Genomic DNA, 21567 nt, shown 5'->3' on the forward strand with positions numbered 1-21567 from the left:
CTGTCCTGTAGGGTCTCTATGAGTTGTAATTGACTTAAGGGCAATGAGTTTGGTTTTGTATTTATGTTTTTGGTTTTAGTTCTAAAGATTAAAGATAATTATAGCACTAGGATTTCATATTTTGTAAAACTCCCTTTTACAAGCATTTTGAATTTTTTTAATTAATTTTTTTGGTTATTGTCTAATGTGAAGGGTTTTGTTTCAGACTTACAGATTCCAGTCTGCTGTTAGAAGATTATTCATCGAAGCTCAGTCCCAAAACAAAGAGAGCCAGGAAGAGCCTGCTTTCTGGAGAAGAGAAGGAGAATTTGCCCAGCGACTACATGGTGCCCATTTTCTCAGGACGGTATGGTGCCTGTCCGGGGTGGATGGTCGGAAAGTGAAAAGGAGTGCTGTCAGAGTAGATGAGGGTGACAAAGAGTCACACTCATGGCCATCGAGCCCATGGTGACTCATGGGCCCATGCTGACAGCTCCCTGTCATCGACAGCTCACAATGTACCGTAGCTGAAGCCAGAGCCCTCCACTGGAAAGAAATCTCTCCATCACCCAGCATCACACATAACACAAGGGAATGGTCAGAAACATACTCGTGGAATTAGTGGAAACTAATTAGTAGAAACTGGAAGTAGAGCATTCAAATGCCAGTGACTGAGGACTAGCCACAGTCACTATACTTAGAGGAGAAAGAGAGGCTCAAAATTATGCGATGGTGCGTGAGATGAAACAATCAGATGATTTGTTTAGGTAGCGGGGCAGGGTCTTAGTTGTCTGGGGCTTTTAGTTGTTATTAGAAAGAAAATAACTTACATAACAGTCAAAGAAAAAGCACTGCACAAAAATTGAAATGCCTGATTCATATGACTGGAAAGAGATTGGGATTTATTTTCAAGCAAATTTCAAACAAAATAACAAACCGCAAGTTATGCAATGTCAATTTTCTATGTTTAGGATATAAACTCTTATTTTTTTATGATTATGACCCAAAGGAATCTTGAAATGAAACTTGTCAGAAATCAAGGTCAAAGTTTATTAGGACTCTCTGGATCTCCCATGCTCGTTTTCCTTTGATTGGAGAATTCGTCACATAGCTCAGGGGACACTCAAAATGAGGACATCTTGCCAGGGCAAATGCTATCAGGAACTGTCATACAAGTCAGATCTTGCGCAAAGTCCTTAGGAAGTAACTGCATTGTGATTTCTGGTGACCCAGCTCTCCTGCCTTGGGCCAACCTCCCCACTGTTCTCTGGCCCATCTTTTCAGACATGCTCCAGGGGCCCAAGGCCATCAGTGATGAGTTCTGAGCCTAATCTGGGACCCAGAGAGGTAAATGATATTCTACATTTGGCTTCTCATTGGATGTCTTTGGTAGCTCTGATTTTTAAAAAAATCATTTTATTGGGGCTCATACAACTCTTGTCACAATCCATACATACATCAATTGTGTAAAGCACATTTGTACATTCATTGCCCTCATCATTCTCAAAACATTTCCTCTCCACTTAAGCCCCCCAGCATTAGGTCCTCATTTTTCCCCTCCCTCCCCACTCCCCACTCCCTCATGAGCCCTTAATAATTTATAAATTATTATTTTGTCATATCTTGTCCTGTCCGACATCTCCCTTCACCCACTTTTCTGTTGTCCGTCCCCCAGGGAGGAGGTCACATACAGTTCCTTGTAATCGGTTCCCTCTTTCCAACCCCCTCTCCCTCTACCCTCCCAGTATCACCACTCACACCACTGGTCCTGAAGGGCTCATCGGCCCTGAGTTCCCTGTATTTCCAGTTCCTATCTGTACAAGTGTAGATCCTCTGGTCTAGCCAGACTTGCAAGGTAGAATTCGTATCATGATAGTGGGGGCGGGGAGGAGGCATTTAGGAACTAGAGGAAAGTTGTATTTTTCATCGTTGCTACATCGCACCCTGACAAGCCCATTAGTAGGCCACTGGCGAATCCCCTTGCAGATGGGTCTCGGGGAGGAGACGAGCCAGTCAGGTAGCTCTGATTTTTAAAGGTAACTTGCCAGAGAAACATGTTTGTTTTTTAAGTAAGATGACCCCAACTGAGATGCTTCACAAAGTGAGTTCAACATATCTTCGTGCCTATTGTAAGAAATGCCTGAGTGAGAGGAGTACAGTATTCTTGCCTTCTGCTTTGTGGAAAAAAGGTAAAGGCCCATTGACTCCTCCTGAACTGCCGTGTGGCCCTGTGGGCTTTTCACTTTTCACGTCTTCTCCTAGATCTTTCCCCACCAAGCACTGCGGCTGCTCTAGGCCTGTGCTTTGTTCTCTGAAGTGGGGGTCCCTACGCGGCAGAACCTAAGGAAGGGCCCCAGACAGCAGCAACGCCCGCAGCAAAATGCCACGCCACTGGCATAGCATAAGATGGCTGCATTTGCTTATGTCTTGAAGCTCTCTCCTCGAAGAAAAGCAAGTGTAACAATCTGCTTTTCCAGGTCTGAGACGACGCAGAGTTTCAAGCGAGTCTTTAGAATAATCAATGTACTCCTTGATTAAACAATCTGATAGGATTCAAAACAAAGATATGGAATGTGACTAAAAATAATCTAAAGATTTTTAACAACATTAACAAGTTGCCTTATAGACTACTGCTTTATGAGAAAACACTGGGAAATGTTTCCTCTTACCTCTCATTTGTCATCCTCATTATCAATGACTGATAATGACAGGTCAATTTTGTCACTGTTACCACTTCGATGGCAAGTTTGACTATGTTTTTCTTATCGTAACTGTATGCAAATACAACCAAAGATGGTTATATATACACTCACACACAAATACATAACACAACCTTGATTATCTTCAAAGAAATAATGGATATAAGAAACTTTGGGATATTAGAAATATATATTTATTTGTAGCAACTCCAGACAACATAGTATGAGGGGCTGCAAATGGTTTGTGGAAAAGTGGAATTAAAAAAGAATGAAATTTGTCTATTAATTTGAAAACATCCCTGCATACCTTGGCCAGGTTATAAATTTCAGGTCAGGAACAGAGCTCTGTGTCATGCTCACAGGCTGTAAAGTTCATAAACTACACATCATTTACCAGATAGGTAGTCATAACTTCCATGTCTTCTGGTAAACGAAAGCATATTTGCATACAGGGATAAAACGAGTAGAATGACCTCAGGACAGTTATATGACCTCTCTGAAGCTTGGGACCACGTTTGTAAAATCGCTGTCACACAGTTTACTTCAGGGGTTTGTTGTGAGCATTAAGTTACCTGGTCTGGCAAAGCCCTGGTGATGATGTTGGGTAAGCATTGGCCTGTTCATTACAAGGTTGGTGGTTCAAAGTTTTCAGCTGCCCCAGCGAGAAGGCGGCTGCTGTCAGCTGCCATAGAGATGTACGGCTTCAGAAACCCATCGAGGGTCCTTGTGAGTCAGAATGGACTCAGTGGCAGTGGTTGGGTGTGATCTGGCAGCTGATGTGTTAAAAAGCATGTGGGCCAGCACCAGAGACACAATACTTGACTCACAGCCACCCTGCAGGGCAGAGTACCACTGTCCCTCTGGGTTTCAGAGCCTGTCGATCTGTACGGCTTAGAAACCTCCTCGTTCTCCCAGGTGTGGTTTCAAATGGCTGATCTGTGACCAGCAGCCCAACCCGTAACTCACTATGTCTTCAAGGCTCCTAAGTGACAGCGTAGGTATTATTATGGTTACTGTGATCATTGTGAATATAAGACCACTTCTGCATGAGAAGTGTCAGCTCCTGAGAGATCAGCTTTTTCTGTCAGGTTTAATTTGGGCCAAGTATGTTGTGTTAGAGGTCTGACTTGTTCAACCTCCTGAAACCAGTCAATCTCATCCCTGCCCCCACAATAGCCACATTTTGTTGTTTTCATGTTTCAGCCAAGTACATGTCAGTGGGATTACAGATACGGAAGAAGAAAGAGTTAAAGAAGCGGCTGCCTACATAGCCCAGCGGAATCTTCTGGCCAGTGAAGAAGAGCTCTCGACGTCCAAACAGTCGACAGCATCCAAGCGATCCGTGGTCTCCAAACAGGCCACGTCCGAGATTCAACAGGAGGAGACTTTTGAGAAGAAGTCCCGGAAAGTTGCCATTCGAGAAAAGGCAGAACGGCTGGCGCTGAGGAAAACAGTAAGACAAGACAAGCCAATGAAACCGACAAAAATGGAAATGAATATGTGTGTGTAGATAGGGATTTAGCTGTTTCAAGTTAAGGAGTGTGGTTTGGGGGAAATCAAAACTAAAGGCAAGAAAAACACCTTAAATATAGGTATTTTACCAGGAGGGGCTGGGGAAGGTGGGGGAGAAAGGGAGAACCAGTCACAAGGATCTATATATAACCCCCTCCCTGGGAGACAGACAACAGAAAAGTGGGTGAAGGGAGACATCGGTCAGTGTAAGACATGAAAAAATAATAACAATTTATAAATTATCAAGGGTTCATGAGAGAGGGGGTAGCGGGGAGGGAGGGATAAAAAAGAGGAGCTGATACCAAGGGCTCCAGTAGAAAGCAAATGTTTTGAGAATGACGAAGGCAACAAATGTACAAATGTGCTTGACACAATGGAAGGATGTATGGATTGTGATAAGAGTTGTATGAGCCCTCAATAAAATTATTTTTTTAAAAAAATATATAGGTATTTTATAATACATAGGTCATAAAGGCGGGACCATAGTTTCAGCTCCATGAAGTATGATTTAAAGAACCTTAAGAAGCTCACCTCTGCTACTCCTCACAGCCATCGAGACCATACCGAGTCATAGCTACACTATCGGACAGGGTCAAACTGCTCCTGGGTGTTTCCAAGACTAAGTGTTCACGGGAGTAGAGAGCCTCCTCTGTCTTCCAAGGAGTGGCCGGTGGTTTCAAACTGCGGACCTTGACGATCGCAGTCCAATATATAACTCACCTTGGGGAAGTAAAATTGGTGACTCAAACTTAGAATGTTAAGGTCACACCTACCTGCTTTTTAAAAGAAAGTATTCTTCCCTCGGAGCGCACCTTACGTAAACACACAAAACCACAGAACCATCATATGGTCTTGCCCTTGCTCGTGCCCTGGAAACCCTGGAGGTACGGAGTTAAACCTTCGGCCGTTCACCAGAAGTTACCCATTTGGACCCACAGGAGAAAACGCTGGCAGTGGGCTTCCAGAAGGATAGCACCTGCATGAGGTAGTCCTGCTATGTCACATGTGGTTGCTATGAGTGGAATCGACTCCATGACCCCCACAGCCAAGCCGCGGTAGCGAGTTATTTTTTAATTTGTTCTGCTGTGGTTTTTTTCAGATAGAAGAAACCGAGGCCTACCATCGAAAGTTGAATGAAGATAGCCTGCTTCATGCTCCGGAGTTCATCATCAAGCTGCGTTCGCACACAGTGTGGGAGAAAGAGAGTGTGAAGCTGCACTGCTCCGTCGCAGGCTGGCCAGAGCCTCGAGTCACGTGGTATGTTATCTTTATGAAAGCTCCGCTTGAGTTGATTGCACGGAGGAACATTGCCCTCAGTGAAAATGTACACGGTTATCAGTGTGCAGGGGAGTCAAAGACGATGTCTACATAGATTTTGCATAGATTTTCAAGAGAATGAATCAAGGAGACTCACATGATTATTTCATTCATGGGAAGGAAGGCGGCCTTGCAGAAAATGGTAAAAATTAGTCAAATGTATTGAATGTCTATAGATGTAATTGTGATGAACCATACAAATTTGCATCCGTTCAGAAACTTTAAAATAGAGGTCTCATTCTGTGATTAGGTTGCAATGCTGCCTTTAAAAAAAATAATAACTAAAACCCACGTCTACTCACGTGAGCCAAGGCCTCACACTGATCTCTGAAGCCAAACAAAGTGGGGGGTATTAAATGGGAGATGCTACTCAAATGGGACCTGGAGAAATTTTTGTTCCATAAAGCCTACAACCCCCTATGTTAGACCAGGTTGACTGGAGAACCATATCCGGGACACACACACACACACACACACACACACATAGGTATAAGGAAGAACTTTACATCAGAGAGTAATTGTATACCGAGGAAACATCCCAGCCAGTCCAGATCAAGTCCCTAAGTCTGCCATTAGCCCATATGGCCTATACTGGTCCATACATTCCTCTTCAGACTTACTCAGCACATGCAATTATGCCAAATGCAGGGCGATCGTAGGCTGGTGGGTGAGAAGTCTTGTGGATCCAATGCCGGTGGGTGGAAGTGTCTCAGCGCTAGCTCCTCCATCTCTCAAGTGTCTCAATAGCAAGAAAGTGAAGCCGAGAGAGAGTATGGCCCACCTCCAGGTAGAAAGAGGAAGTTCCCAAAATCCTCATGAGAAGGCCATGCCCACAATGAGGCTTCATCAGGCTGCAACCTGATTGACAGGCTAGACTCCACCCCTTTACTCTTAATAACCTCAAGTTGACACGAAATTAGGTAGCTACCACACTCTCCTTCTCTTTTTATCCTATTGCAATGGCCAATGAACTTGTGCCCTGAAGCCCAGAACCTCCCTGTCATTTGTCTTGAACATCTACCACAGAGAGCAGACATACGAGAGTGATGCAGCCAATTCATAAAGGAAACAAGCCTAAACTTGTCAATGTATTCTCTGACACAGGCATTTTGCATACTGCTCTCTGATCCTCAGGGGTGACGGTAAATGCACCCCATGTGACAGAATAAACACTGTCGAGAGTGACATTGTCACCCCCAAACATCTTCCTTCTCCTCCTGACTTCCTGTTGTGAGTCGGACATCTGACGGGCACAAATGGAGGCAGATGACAAGGGAAGCCCATTGAACGACTAAGATTATGCTTAAGGATCAAGTGCCGAGTTGATGTTTTAATTTTCCTGTGATGCCGTTGACAAGTTTGGAGACCATGGGGGTGATTCAAATGGTTCCCTTGCTTATCTGCAACAGGAAAGTATGGGGTTCAAGTCCAACCAGAGGTGCCGTGGAAGAAAGCCCTGGTGGTTTATTTCAAAACATCAGGCATAGTTCTACTCTGACACACATGGAGTCACCATGAGTTAGAATTAATTTGACGGTAACTGATTTTGGTAACTTCGGATTCACTCTTTTCAGAATTCTTCAGGTGAAAAAACAAGAAGCCCAGGTGGCACAATGGGTTAAACACTGGGCTGTGAACCGCAAGGTCAGTGATGCCCACCCACTTGGCTTCTCAGCAGCAGAGCAATGAAGATTTAGTCACTGAAACCCTGCAAAGCAGCTCTTCTTGGCCCTATAGGGTTGCTGTGAGTCAGGATTGATTTGATGGCCGTGGGTGGCTCAGTTTGGACACCAAAGCTTGAAAAGCAGAGCCAATTTTAAATTATCTAGGAAAGTAGTGTATAGTATTATAATATATGTAAATTCGTGTTATGAGATGTGTAGGAACATATGCCTGAATATTTAGCTGATAAATCAGTTTACAACTTTTAGGACATAAAGAATACCTCATTAAATTTGGGATCTATCTACCTTTGATAGTTTTGCCCACCATTCTCTGGGACTATAACTCACACCTCACAGGGTTGGGTTCTAAAGACCAGGTCATTTTGCAAAACTTTGTGTTAAAAAATGGAGGATGACCACATTAGGTCAAAAAATGGAGAGTGACCGCATCATTATATAACTGCCAAATTACACTTGCATAACTACCAAATCACTGAGAATCATGTCCCAGTCAAGTTGGGACATACATGCAACCTCATGGACGATGTAACTTTCAGCTAACCTTGTGGCATTCATTACTGCCAGGCATATGTTCTGAATGTGCAAAACAGTCTATTAGTAGAATTTTTTTTACCATTGTCACAAACATGAAACATTGAATAGTGATATAATCAATAAATGAGGAGTAGGTTTAAAGCCTGTTTAAGGGACATTTCCTTTCGAAATACTAAACTATATTTAAAAAGTTGGAAATTGACTAAGGAAGGTTGAAGAAACATGGAAGAGTCTGAATTGTGGTGCTGGCGAAGAATATTGAAAGTACCATGGACGCCGAAAGGAGAAGCAGATCTGTCTTGGAAGAAGGACGGCCAGAGGGCTCCTTAGATGTAAGGATGGAGAGGCTTGGTCTTACAAACTTTGGACATGTTGTCAGGAGAGATCAGTCCCTGGAGAAGGATGCCGTGCTTGGTAAAGTAGAGGAGCAGAGAACAAGAGGAAGGTTCTCAATAAATGGATTGACACGGTGGCTGCAGCAATGGGCCCAAGCACAGGAACAATTGTAAAGCTGGTGCAGGGCTGGGCAGTGTTCCTTTCTGTTGTGCACACACTTGCTATGGGTTAGAACTGACTAACACACCTAACAACACCACCCCAACAACAACTGTGTGTGTGTATTCCCCAGTTTGCCTATAGAACTCCATTGAGTAAATGTTCAGGTCTAAGAAATATCATTTGGTCAGTAAAAATTTCTTCTTCTTTCATGAATTAAAACATATTAACAATGAATGAGCAATGAATGATTCTTTAATTGAGTGCTTATATTTACTAGTATCTCCTGTCTCTGCTCCCTATTTTTTAAAAAATTTATTAAAGACAGCTGTCAAAAGGATACAAAATAATCTCTGGAGAAAAATATTAATTTCTTAATCAGATAGAACAAAACCCTGACCATATGATGTTGATGGAAATATCAGGTCAAAGTGAGTTGATTTCTGAAAGGAAGAGTCCAACCTCAGAGCTTAAACTCCTCACATCAAGTTTTGTTGGCCTAGAAAAGCCAATCAATAAAACAATTATAAAAAAAAAAACCAACCCTGGATACTTAGAACACCATTTCAATTTAAAAAGAAAGAGCTGAGAGATACAATTGATACCCAAATCTTTTGCGTATGGCTTTGAAATGTTTTAGAAAAATTGAGCTTTATGTCTTAGAATCTCATTTCCAGCAAAAGTAAGGGCTCAATGGCAAGGCCTCGTGTACTGGAACAGCAGTCTACAATTCCCGCAGCGCCCTAAGCGCTTGGAGAAGGCAACGCGTTCTCAGACACACGCAAACCCCTAGCTGCAGTCACTCCTCTTTTAGCAAAAAATATGTTCTAGCAAGGACAGATCAGTGCTTCTCACAGTGTCTGTTGTTTAACAAGCTGGGCGAAAAGAAATTCTTAAAACAAAAGAACCAGTGGACAACCAAGAAAATAGTTGTTTCTATACTTCTGCAAGCAAGATTTGGCTCTAGATCAGGGTCCTCAAACCACGGCCCATGGGCCACATGCGGCCCTCCGAGGACATTTATCCGGCCCACCGGTTGTTTTTGTCCCATTTGTTTTTTTACTTCAAAATAAGATATGTGCAGTGTGCATAGGAATTTGTTCATAGTTTGTTTTTGTTTTTCTAACTATAGTCCGGCTCTCCAATGGGTCTGAGGGACAGTGAATTGGACCCCTGTTTAAAAAGTTTGAGGACCCCTGCTCTGGATAAAGCTAAAACTTGGATAATTCAGTTAGCAAATGGTGATGGCAATAAACACAGTCTTATCCAGGTTGCATGGAACATGAAGGTTAGACTGTTTGGGTGCTTCCTTTGCAAAAAAGAATATAACCTTAGTCCTATAAATTAGTCATAGGGGCTGACATTGTAGAGAAGCCCTGAAACTCAAGTTTCATTAGTTTCAAAGTAAATCCTCCTCTGATAATAAACTTCTGTGTGGGTGTGTTAGTCTGGGTACATTAGGGAAACAAATCCACAGAAACTCACAGAAACTCATATGTATAAGAGAGAGTTTGATATAAAGGGTAAGTGCACATCAAGAAAACATCCCAACCCAGTGCTGCCCAAGCCCACAAGTCCAATATTAACCCATATGTCCAACACCAGTCCACAAAGTCCTCCTCCATCTCACAAAACACATGCAATGATGCCGAGTTCACGAGGAAAGCTAATCAGTGAGCGTGTAAGCATCTCAGCACTTGCAGGAGTCTCCACATGGCTGCTCCAGCACCCAGGGCTGCATCGGGGTAAGTCCATGCAGCTTCTCCTTGGGGATGAAGTGAGCCTTGCCAGCTAGAGCAGGGAACTGGCTAAGGCAGCTGCCCCTGGTCCGACTGTCAGAAAGCAAGAGACACAAGAACTAGAAAGGTGAGACTCACTGAGCCATTTATCTCTCCACCCTTCAATTAACCCCACATGTGTTTATTGGCCAGGTTGGCACAATGAACTTTAACTAACTCAGTGGGATTTGTATACTTTCCTGTTCATGTTGCCTTCAAAAAAGAAAAAGGAGAAAGAGAAGGCGGCGGCGGAGGAGAAGAATGAGATGAAGCGCTCATTTACAGCACTGGTCCAGAATAGGGCATCTTCAGTTTCGCTGTTTCCCTCGATAAGCCAAGGATCCACAACCCAAGCAAGAGCCAAAGTTTGGGGTTATTATTTTGTAAGTTTTTGTGCCTTTTACACCAGCAGCTGCAGTTTTCAGTGTCCGCTGAGTCCCACAAGTCTGAGAGAGACACTGAGAATCCCCTCCCAGAATTGTTGTTGCTGCTGGTCTGCAGCAGGTTGGTGCAGTTCCTGGCAATCGCACATACAAGAGAAGGACACCCTGCCTGGTCCTGGCTGGTCCCTGCCCTTTGGTATGATGAGCCCATTGTTGTGGCTCATGTGTCGGTCCCTCTCAGTGAGGGTTTCTTCTCTTTCTGCCACCCATTTGCCTTGCCATCCATGACATCATTTTCTAGTGGCTGGTTTTTCCTGACGGCCTGTCCAGCGTAAGCAAGTCAAAGTCTCACCAGCCCCACTTTCTAAGGAGCATTCTGGTTGTATTTCTTCTAAGACCGACTTCTCAGTTCTTCCTGAAGAGAAGGAAGTAAATGAAAGGAATCCGTTTATGATGATGCTTCCTACAATTGAAACCTTTATCATATTTTTCCCAGGCATTGCTGTCTGGGGCTATGGGTCTTCCCTAGAGACCTGTTATTTTCTTTCTTTCTTTTTTTAAAGATCATTTTATTGGGGGCTCTGACAGTTCTTATTAACAATTCAGACATCAATTGTACCAAGCATATTTGTACATATGTTGCCATCATTCTTTTCTAAACATTTACACCAGAGTCCTTTTCAAAGAGGGTTTGATTCCAAATGTCCCCTGGGCATCTCAGGTCATCGAAGTCCCTGAGGGTCTAACAAATGATACAAAATATGCAGCCGCTGTTCTTCCGCCAGTACCACAAATTTAAACAGAACCTAGGGTTCTGTTTACCCGGACAGTGCTAAGTGACCAGGCACACCCCACTCAGCAGTGCCAGGTGCAGAGGCAGCTGAGCAGCACAGTCCTGTTCCCAACCTTCTTTGAGAGCGAAAAGAAGCCTGTTTGTGGATTGAGTTCAAGAGGAATGTTAACTGCAGGGGCTGCTACTGTGAAGCCACAGGGCAGCTGGCCATCCTGAAGGAGGCCTTTGTCAACATCCCAAACACAAAAACAAAGCACCCCACAGCCGCTGTCAAGTTGATCCAACTGCTGCAGTGGAACTCTGCACTACGGGGCCTCAAGGGCTAAGATTCTGGGAGCAGACCACCAGCCATTTCTTTTGAAGTGTCTCCTGTTAGGGGCCATCGAGTAGTCAGTTCTGACTTATAGCACAGCCCTACAGACAACCAAACAACACTGCCCTCTCCTCACGATTGTTGTATCGGAGGCCATTGCCACAGCCACCGTATCACCTCATCACTTCAAGAGATGTTCTTTGTATCGCTGCCCTTCCATTTTACCAAGCATGATGTCCTTTTCCGGCGCCTGGTCTCTGGAGAGCAGATGCAAAGATGGAATCTTTCCATCTCCACTTCTAAAGAGCATTCTGCCTATACTTCTTCCAAGACAGCCCTGCTTGTTTTCTCATGGTACTGTTTTCAGTATTCTTGTCAAGCCCCACAATTCAGATGTATCCATTCTTCTTTGGTCTTCCATATGCAATATCCAACTTTGTTGCATCCCGGCCTGTGGGACGCACGAGCAAGGCCCTGCAGGGAAAGACGAACCTGGATGGAGAAAAAGACACGGAGACGTGGAGCAAGACAAAACTCTGATCAAACTCATTTATTTGGGCAAAGCTGGGGGTATATAAAAGGGGGACTGGGAGGTGCATATTTTAATAAGGTGTGCGACACAACATCCAATCCAACATGTACATTAAAGAAGCTCCAATGAGCGCCTGGCATTATTAACCAATGGGTGAAAAGGTCAACTTTACAACTGCCTGTGCTACAGAGCACGTAGCTAGGAACGCGGAGGTAGGGTTGGGCAGGGATTTCAGGCAGGGCCCCACAGGTTTTGCAAATGAAAGACACTTAACTAGGAAGCAGCCAAGTTCGGCTCCGTGGCTGAGGCTAAGGCCTTAATGGCCACCGGCTCCCAACACAACTTTCACATGACTGTGAGACAATTGAAACTATCACGGGTCACGTGCATCTTAGTCCCCAGAGTGACATCCTTGTTCTTCCACAATTTATTGAGGTCTCGGCAGCAGATTTCCCCTATGAGATGCATCCTCTGACTTGTTTCTAAGTGGCCTCTGATTTCCTACCTTTTGGTTAACTGTTCGTACCACCAAGAGATTCCTTTGTCAACACAGAAGGGAACACGTGTATGCAGTGAAAAAGTGAGATTTATTTTTCACTTACTAGGCTATATCTATATTAAAAACTTGTACAACAGGCGATGTTGCTGGCAGATAAAGGCCGGGATACCCATCACTATTCTAGACAAAGATGGAAACCAGATTGATATGCAGAAGGAAACTGTTGGGTTTGTGACCTTCAAAGTTGCTTCAAAGATTTTGTGAAAATCAAGCAAGCTATATACCCTAAACCAGGGGTCCTCAAACTTTTTAAACAGGGGGCCAGTTCACTGTCCCTCGGACCCATTGGAGGGCCAGACTATAGTTTTAAAAAAAACTATGAACAAATTCCTATGCACACTACACGTATCTTATTTTGAAGTAAAAAACAAATGGGGCAAAAACACCCAGCGGGCCGGATAAATGTCCTCGGTGGGCCGTATGTGGCCCGCGGGCCATAGTTTGAGGACGCCTGACCTAACTGTGGCAAGTTCAATGTGTTTTAATGAACAGAGGATTTCAGCCCTGGGACAATGGAGGCATCGTGCACAGGAAAGAGGAGGCATCCTTGGGCCTGTCACTCCCTGAGGTCTGAAGCGCCATCGCTTATCTAAATGGCCTTGCTTACCCAGAAGAAGGTCTCGGTTGCCTAAACTTGCTGAGTTAGAGCATCCTTACCAATCAAGTTTAAAGGGATTGTCTTTCTTTCTGGGGTTTTAGCAAACTAAGACTTAATGGGCTAGATCTTTGTCATAGTTCCAGTATTTGACTAACAGTGGGCTAGCTCTTTTACCCACTTATCAGTTATACTAGGAACCCTGGTGGTGTAGTGGTTATGTTCTGGGCTGCTAACTGCAAGGTCAGCAGTTCAAAATTAACAGCTGCTCCATGGGAGAAAGACAGAGCTTTCTACTCCTGTAAAGAGTTACAGTCTCAGAAACTCACGGAGGCCATGAGTCAGAATTGACTCGATAGCATCAATTAGCTCGATGAGATCAGTTATACTTTGGTTTTTAAAGGGAGGAGAAAAATCTTTGTTTATATTTGTTTTATGTGCATGACTAAACTCTGAAAGGATGATAAAGATCTAAAAGCCACAATTAATTATAGGAAGAGCTGGACAGAAGGGAGTGTAATAATCAAATCTTTAAAACTCTATGAAATAGGGGATGAGGCAAAAGTTCTCTTTAAAAGAAGGAGAGGGTTTTATTAATTTTACACCTTCTAAAATAGACAGATTTAAATGGAGTTCCATATTTAAGCCTGATATTTTGATATACATCATTTGTTTGTAGAAAAGAAAATCAACCCTATTGCTTGGTCATACATGATTTACACTACCAAACAGCTTTCACCGTAACTGCATATTATCAGAATCAACCCAATATTCACTTGCATTTATTTGTGGTATTCAATGAAGTATATGTTGTATATACAGAAATGAAAGGCCGCTGGCTATCAGGATATTGTTCTAGAAATACTTAGAGTAGAATGACAGCTCATTAACTAAAATATTTCATATGCCTTACATGGAAATGACTAGAAAAATGCTGTCCACCTGTGCAGTTGCAATAATTTAAGAAACCTTTAGACAAATAATCCCAGGGTGTGGGTTACTTTCCAAAATTAGCCAATGATTGGTGGTTTGGAATTTCACTTTCCAGAAATAGCAAGCTATGAAGTATATACAGAGCATGCCAAAAATCCTGCTTTTCTTCCCTGTCTTTATACTAAAGATGTAAAGTAATCTGAAACTTGAATGTCTCGGTAAAATTCCTTGACAAATATAATTGAGTTCTCAGCCATGTTCACGGGAAAGCAAGCAGAGCCTCAGTGAAAGTTATTATCTGGTGTATTGTATGTGCACTTAAAAAAAACATATTTAATTGACCATTGGGTCACATTAGAACCAAACCAGAAAAACCAAACCCGCTGTCACAGTGACCCTAGGACAGGATAGAACTGCTCTTGTGAGACTGTAACTCTTCACGGAAGTAGGAAGCCTCACCTTTCTCCCATGGCACGCCTGGTGGTTTTGAACTGCCGCCTTTATAGTTAGCAGCCCAACACGTAACCACTACGCCACCATAAGAACAGTCGTGGATATTTAGTCTTTGCGGAGGAATGAAGGCACTGGGTTGCAGGGTACTAGAAAACAAGGATAACGTGGCACTGGGAGATGAAAATACTGTTTTACTTCAACCTTTGTCCAGTATTTTGGTCATACGCCAAATTGAGGGCCACTCATTTGTCCAGTCAAGCAGCACATGCCGTAGCCTCTAGTACTGAGGTTCTGTTCTGGTGCTAAGAGAAACTTCCTCTTTCCGTGTGTGGAAAGCACTAGGCAACAGGGAGTTGGAGTCAAGGGTGAAATTACCTAGACCAACTGAATCAGAAGAACATGCTGATTCTCACATTCTGCCCTGTCCTGTATCAAAACTAGAAAGGTCACAAACAAGGGGTAGCCCTGAATTTCTTTTCCTCAGGCATCCCTAATCAGAGTCCTGGTTGCCTGGAGTCTAGGCTGGGATAGCTGTCTGAGGCGGTCCTGGGCTGGGATCCTGGGCTGGGAGGCAGCAGCTAATGAGGTGAAGGCTACACAACTGTTCCTACCACCAACGTGTTCTTCCTGAGCCAGCCCAACCTGCAAACGATACCTTTTTACACTTGAGAGGCCCGAAACCCTAAGACAGTGATTCTCAACCTTCTTAATGCCACGACCCTTTAATACAGTTCCTCATGTTGTGGTGACTCCAACCATAAAATTATTTTCATTGCTACTTCATCACTGTGATTTTGCTACTGTTATGAGTCATCATGGAAATATCTGATATGCAGGAAGTATTTTCATTGTTACAAACTGAACATAATTGAAGCATAGAGATTCATCACAAAAACAATGTGGAAATATGTATTGTGAAATATTCATTTCTAATGACAAATCAATGAAATTTTGTCTTAAAGCATGGTGGAGCATGGGTAACAGTCGTCGTGCAGGGTACTCGTATGTGGGCCTATCTATATGTGGGCGGACCTGCCTGGAGACAGAGGAGTGATGTCTCGGTTCCTAAGACCATCGGAAATGTTTTTCCAATAGTCATAGTTGACCTCAATGAAAGGGTCGTTTGACCCCCCCAAGAGGGGTCGTGACCCACAGGGTGAGAACCGCTACCCTCAGGGCTTCAACTTACTCTCTTCATGTGCACCCATAACATCAAGTTATGTTTGTCAGAACTCTACTCCTTCACCCCAAACTGTATGATGTTCTAATGCATCTATTGCACTACACAATTCTGTTCAATAAAATCAAACAAATCCTATATGCTTCATATTTGCCCACGACTCACATTTCCTTGGGAGTGGACTAGATCTGGACAGAACTCAATCCCCAGTCTTCAAGGCACTGAACCCCTAGTGGAAGAGATCTGTCTCCAACCACGAAACACAAAGGTTGTCTTTAGCCATGTGACCCAAGTCACATCGGTGTGTAGAAAACAATGCTTTGTGAGGTTTCAAGGAGTTGTCTATTACAGAAGCAGCAGTTGAGCTGAACCTTTGAAGGATTTGTTGGGATTTTACTGTGTGGAGAGAAAGAGTGGTGTATTTTAAGAAAAAAAAAAGGTGTAGAAACGAATCATGTAGTTTAGTGACATTGTGTATGTATGTGTATGTGCATCTATAGCAGTTTGGAAAAACATGAATCCTAATCAAGAAACAAAAAAATTGATGTCAGATTAGAAAGAGTTTATATTGAACTTTTACAATATTATCCTGAACAAACAAAAACACGTTGTTGAAAACTAGGGGCGTTGAGTGGAGACCCGAAGCCCATCTATGGACAATGGAACATCCCCCCACAGAGGGTTCAAGGGAAGGGATGAGTCAATCAGGGTGCAGTAGAGCACTAATGGATCATGCAATATACCTCTGATCCTTTGAGGCCTCCCCACCCCCCACTACCATGACCCCAGTGCTACTTCCCACTCTGGACTGGATGGGAGCATGTACATAGGTATAGGCAAGAGATAAAGCTCATGACACATGGAACCCAGGAACAGGAATGGGAATAGTTATACAAAAATGGTAGCGGGAAGGAGGTGGAAAGGAGGGGAGGAAAGGTGAACCAAACCCAATGAATGATACATAACTACACACACCCCGCCCAGGGGGAAGAACAACAGAAACCAGAGGGGAAGGGAGACAGCGGTCGGTGTGAGATATGAAAATAATAACAATCTATAAGCTATCAAGGCGCCATGAGAGTGGGGGTGGGGGAGAGAAAAGAGGAGCTGATCCCAAGGGCTCAATAGAAAATGTAAATGTCTGGAAAAGAACGATGGCAACCTATGTACAAATATGTCAGATACAACTGATGTATGGATTGTGACAAGAGTTGTCAGAGCCCCCAATAAAATGATCTTTTAATAAAAAATAAAATATTATCCTGGATATACTAGGACCCACTGAAAGATTCCATGCAAGTCAGAGACATCATTAGCATAGTGTGAGTAATTGGAATAAAGGGAAAGGGACCTTAAGATTATGTTGTCATTTGAGAGTCTAAATAAATAAATAAGCCCAACGAGATGAAATTCCTCCTCTGGACAAATTAGCATGCCAGGGCAGGACCTGAAACTAGAATTCAAGACACCTTGTCCCTCAGGACCTGTTACTCTAACTTATGCTTCCTCTCCTTATTTTGCCTCTCCCGGTCAACAACTCACCTGCCCCGACACCTCCTTACACCCTTTCCAAAGTGTGGAGTAGTAAAACACAGACAGATAGAGCACAACTGGACAACGGTAGTCCAACGTAGATCCAAAGCCAGACTGCCTGCGTTGAAATCTTGGCTCTGCTCTTCCTCACTGCGTGACGTGGGGCAAGTTTTAAATTAATCTTTCCACAGCTTAGTTTCTTCATCTGGACAAGGATGTTCCCAAGTGCCGCCTCAAGGTCGCTGTAAGAAATGAATGTGAATATGTCCGTGGAGCACCAATACTGCTGCCACAGTGAATACGCTGGTTGTTAGCGTTGTACACATTTCTGAACATGTGCCTGTGGGGAACTAAGAGTGAGACATACACAGGCACTCTCATTGGGTCGTGCTGCACGCCCTTGCACTTGACAGATGCTCAGTTGTTTGCAAATTGAGAGCCGGTGACAAGTCTGCGTCCAACAAGTCAGTGTGTTTTTCCAACAGACTTTGTGTTTGTGTCATATTCTATTCATTAATTCTCCCCATCTTTCACACCCTTTCATAACGCACACTTAATAGCCGTATAGTATAAATATAACTTTGATATGTGCTAGGAAACAAAAAAAGTTTGTGTGTTTCACTTTATCATAGTAGTCTGGCAGTGAACCTGCAATATCATCAAGCTATGCCTCTCTATATAACTATATAAACAGATTCATTTCAAGGAAACTACTTACCTCACCTACTTCTACCTTAGGTTTGAGAATCCATGGCAATGGACACACAGAGGTCACACATGATAATCAGATTATTGGGGTTATTAGGGAAGTTAACAGGTTATCATTTAGAATCAGAAGTGTTCAGGTTACAGTTCTTCAGGTCAGGATAGTCTCTTTTCCGTCACACCCACACGCACACCTCTCCCTCTCCAAACCCCAGACTCTCAGTCGAGTGGCCTCTTGGCCCCTGTCCTGCTTGGCCAAGTGTTACAAATCTCCTTTAGCCCTGCTGATATATACAAATACTATTCTGCCATAAGCCTTCCCCCCAGAGGCACTCAGCTTTACTTGTTCCCTGGGCAGGAAACCTGCCATGCTGCTCTGACCCATGGCCTTGGTCTGCTGCCTCTGTTTCTGCCACTTCACAGCATCATTGCTTCTCCAGGACCACAACTCTCTGTCTCAAAGAAGCTCAGGGCAGGGAGCTCAAGGTCCAGAAGATGAGCTTCGCTATGGGCTCTTCTTTCATTCATTCATTCAAATATCATTTTATTGGGGCTCTTACAGCTCTTATAACAATCCATACACCAATTCATACAAATCAAGCATGTTTATACATATGTTGCCATCATTATTTTCTAAACATTTACTTTCTATTTGAGTCCTTGGTATCAGCACCTCTCTTTTCCCTCCCTTTTCCTCTCCCCCGCTACTGACCTCTTTATAAATGATAAATCATTTTTCATATCTTACACTGACTGCTGTCTCCCTTTCCCCGTGATTTCTGTTGTTCATTCCCCTGGAGAGGGTGTGTCTGTGTGGTTCTGTGTCCATCACTGTGATCTGTTGTCCCTTCCTCCTCTCCTCTCCCCACCTTTCCCCTACCCTACTGGTATCGCTACTCCCATTCCTGTTCCAGAATTCTGTGTGTCATGAGCTCTTATCTCTTATCTGTACCTGTGTACATGCTCCTATCTAGCCCATAGTGAAAGGCAGCACTGTAGTCAGGATAGTGGGAGGTGAGGAAGCCTCAAGGAACCAGAGGAATATTGTGTGTTTCATCAGTGCTATACTGCACCCTAGTTGACTCATCCCTCCCTTGTGACCCTTCTGTGAGGGGCTGTCCCATTGTCTTCAGATATATTTTGGGTCTCTGCTCTGACCCCCCCTCATTGTCAACAATATGGTTTTTGTTTGTTTTTGGTCTTCTGATGCCTGGTACCTGATCCCATGGATACCTCATGATCCTACAGGCTGGTGTGCTTCTTCCATGTGGACTTTTTGCTTCTCTGCTAGATGGCCGCTTGTCTAACTTCAAGTCTTTAAGACCACGGATGCTGTATCCTTTGATAGCTGGGCACCATCAGCTTTCTTCACCACATTTGCTTATGCACCCATTTTGTCTTCAGCGATTGTACCAAGAGGGTGAGCAGCACAGCATGCCAGGTTGTTAGAACAAAGTGTTCTTGTGTTGAGGCAGGGTTTGAATGGCTCTTCTTTCTTGATGGTTGTAAGATTCCCATTTTGGGTTCTGAGATGGCTCATTATAAACCCAATGTGATGGCAAAGCTGACCAATCCCCACATTATGTCTCTCAATCAGTTGGTGGCAGTTGCAAAGACTATGGCTAGAAGAATGATAATTCACTGTACCAAAGCTGGCAAATCCAAAATCTGTAGATCTTGTGATTTCTGATGGGATCCAGAGGGAGAATCCACATCTAGGAAAACCCTCCTTTCAACTGATTGGTTGGTAAGATCAGACCACATCATCAGCAGTGATTATATTACACTGCATTCCATTGCATTATGAACAGCAACTAATCCAATATTTGGCCAAATCACCAAGAATCATAGATTAGGCAAGTTGACATACAAAACTAACCATTACAGTTCATCAAGTATAAATGTGGCACCTATGGACATCTCCTTAAACCTTATATAATATCCACATAAATATTATAAAGCCACCCAACATGTTACAACTAACATGTATACAACCAAAAACACATTAACACCTTTTCCATCTTGTATTTTACAACAACCAAAAACACATTAACACCTTTTCCATCTTGTATTTTACAACTAACATGTATACAACCAAAAACACATTAACACCTTTTCCATCTTGTATTTTATGAGTAACGGGACAAGGGAGAAGTTACAGTGGTACAATGGATTAAGCAATGGGCCATTAACCAACAGGCCAGAATTCACCAGCTGTTCCGCAGGAGAAACACAAGACGTTCAGAAGCTGCGTGGAGCAGTTCTTCTCTGTCTCTACAATTAGATGCGCTGAAACACTCTGTAACGGCAGGTCGTTGTTGGGTTGGTCCATAAAACGCAGTACACACAAAAATGACTGTAGGAAGAACATTTTGCCTTCCTCCTTCAGGCAACCAACTATCAAACCCCAAGGCAAGGCCTTCTGCTCTCTCGTCTCCACAGTAGTCCACTTTCTTTAATTTATTTATTGATGTTTCTCAGACCCAAAGTACTTGCTATATATCAATGTAGCGCTTTGATGCATTTTCACAGACTGTACATACTCATGTAAGTAGAACCCAAATCAAGACATAAAACATTTTCAGTACCCAAAAAGCCTCTGTTGTGCACCCCTCCCCAGGAGAAATCACTATCTTAACCTCTAGCTGCTTTAACTAATCTTTTCTATTCGGGTATTTTATATAACTGCTATCATTATACTGTGTACTCTATTGTATCTGCATCTTATCATTCAGTGTGTGCACATAATATTCTTCCATTATTATTGTGAGTAGCCAGAATGGTTTAAATGTAATCTCTGGGGAGGACAGGCCAGCATGGTCATCAAGAGGTGTTATTTTATTTGCACATAGTGCATTAATCAATTTATTGCCTGTGTATATTTATTGAGTAGATGTTGCTAGCATAAGTGCCCTGTTTGCAGGTTTTCCTGGAACAGCTAGAATTCCATGTGTGTGTGTTTAATTATGAAACTATTGAATCATTCAAATTATTTACACTTCAACTTACTTCCTCTTGTTTGTATTGTCTTCTAGGTATAAAAACCAGGTTCCCATAAATGTCCACACAAATCCTGGAAAATATATTATTGAAAGTCGATATGGAATGCACACGCTGGAGATTAATGCGTAAGAGAATATCGGTGTCCATGATTATTGTCTGACATTGGCTTAGGAAGGTGCCTCATAGTTTCGATTAACCTGACTGCCCTCCCCTCTCCATCCCACTTTAGTGTAATCTTAGTGTGATGTGAGGAGCATTAATCTAACAATGATAATATGTCATTAATTCCCATGAGGTCCACATTACCTTTCAAGAAATTTTATATTTGAATTGAAAATTATACATTTTCTTGTTTGTTGCTGTATATACTTAAGAATTTTTCTTAGACACCGTTAAGCACATAAGCTGCACAAATAGGCATTTATATTCAGTTATGAGTTTCAAATGATCATCATCGTCACCTTCTTGCATGGTGATTTATGCATTAGACCAATAACTGAATGACATGGAGATTGGGTGGAGTGAATAACTGAATGACATGGAGATTGGGTGGAGTGAATAACTGAATGACATGGAGATTGGGTGG

General features: G+C 43.0%; 1 protein-coding gene across 2 annotated transcripts in view; it reads left to right on the forward strand.

Moving 5' to 3' along the window:
- The window catches only part of MYOM1 (myomesin 1), a 178278-nt gene that overhangs the window by 40725 nt on the left and 115986 nt on the right, over positions 1–21567 (forward strand). For both annotated transcript variants that reach the window (XM_045296152.1, XM_030887323.2), the window contains exons 3-6: positions 206–346; positions 3882–4131; positions 5290–5447; positions 21014–21106. In XM_045296152.1, the coding sequence (XP_045152087.1) occupies positions 206–346; positions 3882–4131; positions 5290–5447; positions 21014–21106 (642 nt within the window). The remainder of the gene's footprint in view (positions 1–205; positions 347–3881; positions 4132–5289; positions 5448–21013; positions 21107–21567) is intronic.

The sequence above is a fragment of the Echinops telfairi genome, unplaced genomic scaffold, assembly GCF_000313985.2.
Source record: "Echinops telfairi isolate 266 unplaced genomic scaffold, ASM31398v2 ScPeMD7_7400;HRSCAF=8409, whole genome shotgun sequence".
Lineage (NCBI taxonomy): Eukaryota > Metazoa > Chordata > Mammalia > Afrosoricida > Tenrecidae > Echinops > Echinops telfairi.